The following is a 4,407-nucleotide window of genomic DNA, read 5'->3' as shown; positions in this document are numbered from 1 at the left end:
GTTAGTCTTTGAGTTGCCAGGCTAACTGTGCATTGTAACCAGTAGGTTAGGTATGAGTACAGTGTAGCCTTGGCTACGAATTGTCTGTTGTTTGATATAGGATCGCTCTCCTAAACGAAGACTTTGTATTACAGGGTACCAGTTTGGAGTACCGAGCATGTACTAAGCTTTCTGTAAGAATAAAAAGACCCCCGGGAAACAGCCTTTCCCTCAACCTCCACTGCAAATGAAGACCCGTCCTTCTCCACAGCAAGAGTCAACTTACCTTAAGCAAAAGCTCAGATTATTAGACTATGTCAAGGCTTGGTTTGTTATAAATAGGCTAGCCAGGAGTAAGTCGATTGTCCTAAATTGAATGGGGCCTCCGAACTAAGGTAAGGACAATTGACGAAGGTAAGAGTTTAGTGAAAAGTCATGTGTGAAACGGCATGACATATGGTGACAGCGGTGTAGGATGTATTTATCTTATATAGATTAATATATCCATCCCTACGTCCTAAAGTAGCCACGAAACCATTAGGACTATTTATTTTTCATATATTTATATGATAGCCTAACCTAGGGTGATTAGGTCTATATCATCCTAGCCTAAGGTACTGTACTCTTAGTGAATTTATTTTTATTGCATCGTGTGCTGACTATTTTGCTGGTGTTTCTGTATAACATGGCTCAGAAAATGGAAGGTGAGGTTGAAACAGAAGATTTATATGATAATCTTTTGTCTGCCACGGATAACCAAAGAAGTCAAATGCAACAAGTGTGCGAACAACTTATTGACATGAAAAGAGAAATATCTAGTTTGTCAAATGCTTTGTCTGTCACTTCCACCCCATTTAATTCTAACAGAGCTGACACATCTGACATTAACCTATTTGTTACAGTAGACAGAGCGGACATAACGCCAACATCAGTATTGACACATAATTTGCCAACTAGTACACAGCCTGTAGGGCCTAATGATCTAGTTCAGGGTAGTAACCCAGTTATTCGGGTAGGTAATGTGCATGACCCTATTGGTAATCAGTCTAAGGGATTTTGCTTAAAACCCAAGGATATTTTGATGTTGAAATTGTCAGATTTGCAAGGTATTGGAACTGATAATAGACTGGCTAGGTTTTTCTGTCAAGTAGAGTTCTGTGTTTTTGCAGACATGGATAGGATCCAAGTAGCACTTACCAGAGTATATCAAGAAATTGCAACGCTAATAACGGCTGAAATGGCCAAAAGGGGAAATACCATATCTTGGAGTCAAATTAAGGACTTTCTGAATCACCAATTTGCCTGTTCAGTTAATATTACCCAGTCTTGGCAAGAAATAGAGATGGAACGGTACAGTGTAGATGAAGCCCCCAGAACATTTGTCAACAGAATGAAATGTAAATTATCTGCCTTTGCATTGAAATTCCCTTAGGATACCTTGCCAAAAGCTGACAATCTTGTGAAAAGGAAGTTGTATAGTGGACTTGACGGTAGATCCCAAGAAATACTCGGTGACTTCCTTGATGATGAGATACCTTTGGAAAGATTCATTGAACTAGTTGAGTATGAGTATCATTTAGCGATAATAAGTGGAATCGTTACCTAAAGTAGAGTTTTACCTGTTCATAATTCCAATTCCCTTCCAACACCTGTAGTAAATAGTAGTGCACAAACCACATTAAAATTGGAGGATCTAGAGAAGCAGATTAGTGAGTTGTCCAACCAATTAAAAAGATTAAGTAAGAAAAAGGGAAACAATCAGTATTGTGCTTACTGTAATTTTAGAGATCACAAGCTTAGCGAATGTCCACATAATCCTCCGAGAGGTGTTTGTTTTGATTGCCACAGACCTGGTTGTAAAAGAGGTTCAGCAGAGTGCCTAGGTCCTGTCCGAAATGAGTGACTAACGGCCAGTAACAGGTCTCCTTCTTTCAATTTGATGATAAATCATGTAATGTGCCATGCCTTAATTGATACTGGTAGTGAAGTATGTGTAGCACAGAAGAGGCTTATAGAAAGTTTAGGTATACATTGTAATCAAATGAGGAATATCCCACAACTTACTGGAGTAACTCGGCATGTTCTCCCTGTTCTTGGTACGGTGTATTTGGACGTTCATATTGGTTCCAGGGTGATTATCCATTTATTTTCTGTAGTGCCAGATGGTTATTTGGACACAGACCTACTGTTAGGAGCAGATTTGATTAGGTCCGCACCTAGGACATGGGATGATGCAGAGAAAATAATTGTTTGGGATAGATTCATTTATCCGGTAAGATACTTGAGACCCAGACCATCTAACAAAAGGGTCAGGCAGATTAAGGTACTTCAACCTAATAAACCTCAAAAAGCTCAGGTTAGACTTAGAAAGAAACTTATTCTACCCCAGTTTACTGCTGGTATTTACCCATTAGCTGTAGATGAACCTCCTAACACATTGTTAGAATTTGTACCTGAAGTTAAAGTGTGTCAAACCCAATCTGTGTTGTGCCTTAAGGTTAATGATGCTCAGGAAGTGTTATTACCATTGGTAAATAATACGAAAGCTAGGATGACGATGAAGGTTGGAACTTTATTAGGTTGTTATAGGATAATCAGTGAAGATGATATTGATCAGCCAGATCCAAAGTGCCGGAAAACTAGATTTCAGAATGATTTAGTTCCTCCAGGTGTTGATGATAGCATCCAATCAGGCAATACTAGAGAAGAAAAGATTAAATATTTGTATTCTCAACAAGATATTTCCCATCTTAATGCTGATCAACAGGCAGAAATAAGTGACCTGTTAGTTGCAAATCACTCCATATTCATTCTTGAAGAAAAAGAATTGGGAGAGTTTAAAGATGTTCAAGCTCATATTGCAGTAAGTGATCCCCATCCAGTTAGGTTTCCCAAGTATCGATACCCTGAAAAGGCCAAAACACTTATTTCCACCATGTTAGAGGATATGGAAGAAAGAGGGATAATAGAACCATCTAATGCATCGTGGTTAAGCCCAATTGTTCTTGTAAGGAAACCCGATCACACTTAAAGGATGTGCCTCGTTTACCGTAAAGTCAACACACACCTCCAGGTTGATATTCACCCTTTACCTAGATTAGAGGAAATGGTAGATACAGCTGCAGGAAACCATTATTATGCTTCCTTAGATATGAAAGATGCATATTATCATGTGGAATTAGATAAAGAGAGTGGGGATTTAACTACTTTTAGTGATGGAGTTTCACTTTATAGATTTAAGCGCCTTCCTTTTGGATTAAGTTGCAGTCCAGCTATATTTTCACGTATCTTGTCTAATATCTTGGCTCCTCTTATTAACAAAGGTTGGGTTAAGAATTACTCAGATGATATAGTTGTTTGGGTTCCCAGTTTTCCCATGTCGTTGAAAAAGTTGAAGCAACTATTCAAACTTTTCAGTGACAAGGGAGTGAAGTTAAATCTAAGGAAATGTCAGATAGGCCAAAGGGAAATGATGTTTTTAGGTCATATAATCTTCAAGAATGGTTGTAGACCATGTCCAGACAATATCAGTGCAATCAAAGGCATGAAACCACCTGCCAATGTTAAGCAAACTAGGAGATTTCTGGGAATGTGTGGGTTTTACAGGATACACATTAACCCTGGATAGTTACGCTCCTCGGACACCCCTTTAAGGGTATACTCGGACGCGAACGACCCCGACGCCAAAAAAAATTCTTGAAAAATCAGTTTTTGCAGTAACCTCCTTTTTTCTTTTGCCAAAAAAAAAACTTCAATGAATGCTTAAAACAACTGTAAAGATAAATACTACTCATCTGCAGAAAAACTATTTATTATAAATATTTTAAAAAATTAAGTAGAAAAAAAAGACCTGACAAAAATTCATAAAAAAAGTTTATACATATATACACAAATCCTTTTAGGAATTGATTCTTGAATGTTTAGGACACATCTTGATGTATTTTGGATGAAGTCAGACCCATGGAGGTGAAGATCTGAAATGAGAAACAAAGGGTAACTTTTTTTGACCAAAAAAATTTGTCCATATTTCATGAATTTTTTTGGGTACCCAAATGAAATAGGAAGTGGCTAATTTTTTTTTAGGGAATAAACATATGTTATCCTAAAATAGAAATATGAAAAAAAATCTTCATTATTTTGTAAATTACATTTATATCAGGGGTCATATCTAGAGGTAATTTTTTGAGTACTTAGAAATTTCGTAAAAAAATACATATATTTAATATATAATATGATATTTATGCAGGTAAAAATATACCAAAATATCACAAATTCTTTAGGGAACAAGAATATATATAGATAGGGCAGCTTACGCTTCGGATATGTCCACAAAATGGCCGCCAACCACACTGACTCAGACTCCCTAATCTGCCACTTGAAATGTAGGAAGGGTATGTCAATTTCAAGGTGTTATTTACTAATCTAATT

General features: G+C 37.0%; 1 protein-coding gene across 1 annotated transcript; it reads left to right on the top strand.

Moving 5' to 3' along the window:
• The first annotated feature begins 1,933 nt into the window (after positions 1–1,933).
• Positions 1,934–3,010, top strand: LOC137636694 (uncharacterized). The gene has a single exon (XM_068369074.1). The coding sequence runs from the start codon at positions 1,934–1,936 to the stop codon at positions 3,008–3,010; it is 1,077 nt and encodes a 358-aa protein (XP_068225175.1).
• Positions 3,011–4,407: the final 1,397 nt, after the last annotated feature.

This window comes from Palaemon carinicauda, unplaced genomic scaffold (assembly GCF_036898095.1).
Source record: "Palaemon carinicauda isolate YSFRI2023 unplaced genomic scaffold, ASM3689809v2 scaffold358, whole genome shotgun sequence".
In the NCBI taxonomy this organism is placed as follows: Eukaryota; Metazoa; Arthropoda; class Malacostraca; order Decapoda; family Palaemonidae; genus Palaemon; species Palaemon carinicauda.
The sequence above is the reverse complement of the archived record's forward strand: the minus strand, read 5'-3'. Positions and strand labels throughout refer to the sequence as shown.

Coding starts and splice junctions, on each gene's coding strand:
- LOC137636694 (XM_068369074.1), top strand. CDS start 1,934: ATGTGCCATGCCTTAATTGATACTGGTAGTGAAGTATGTGTAGCACAG.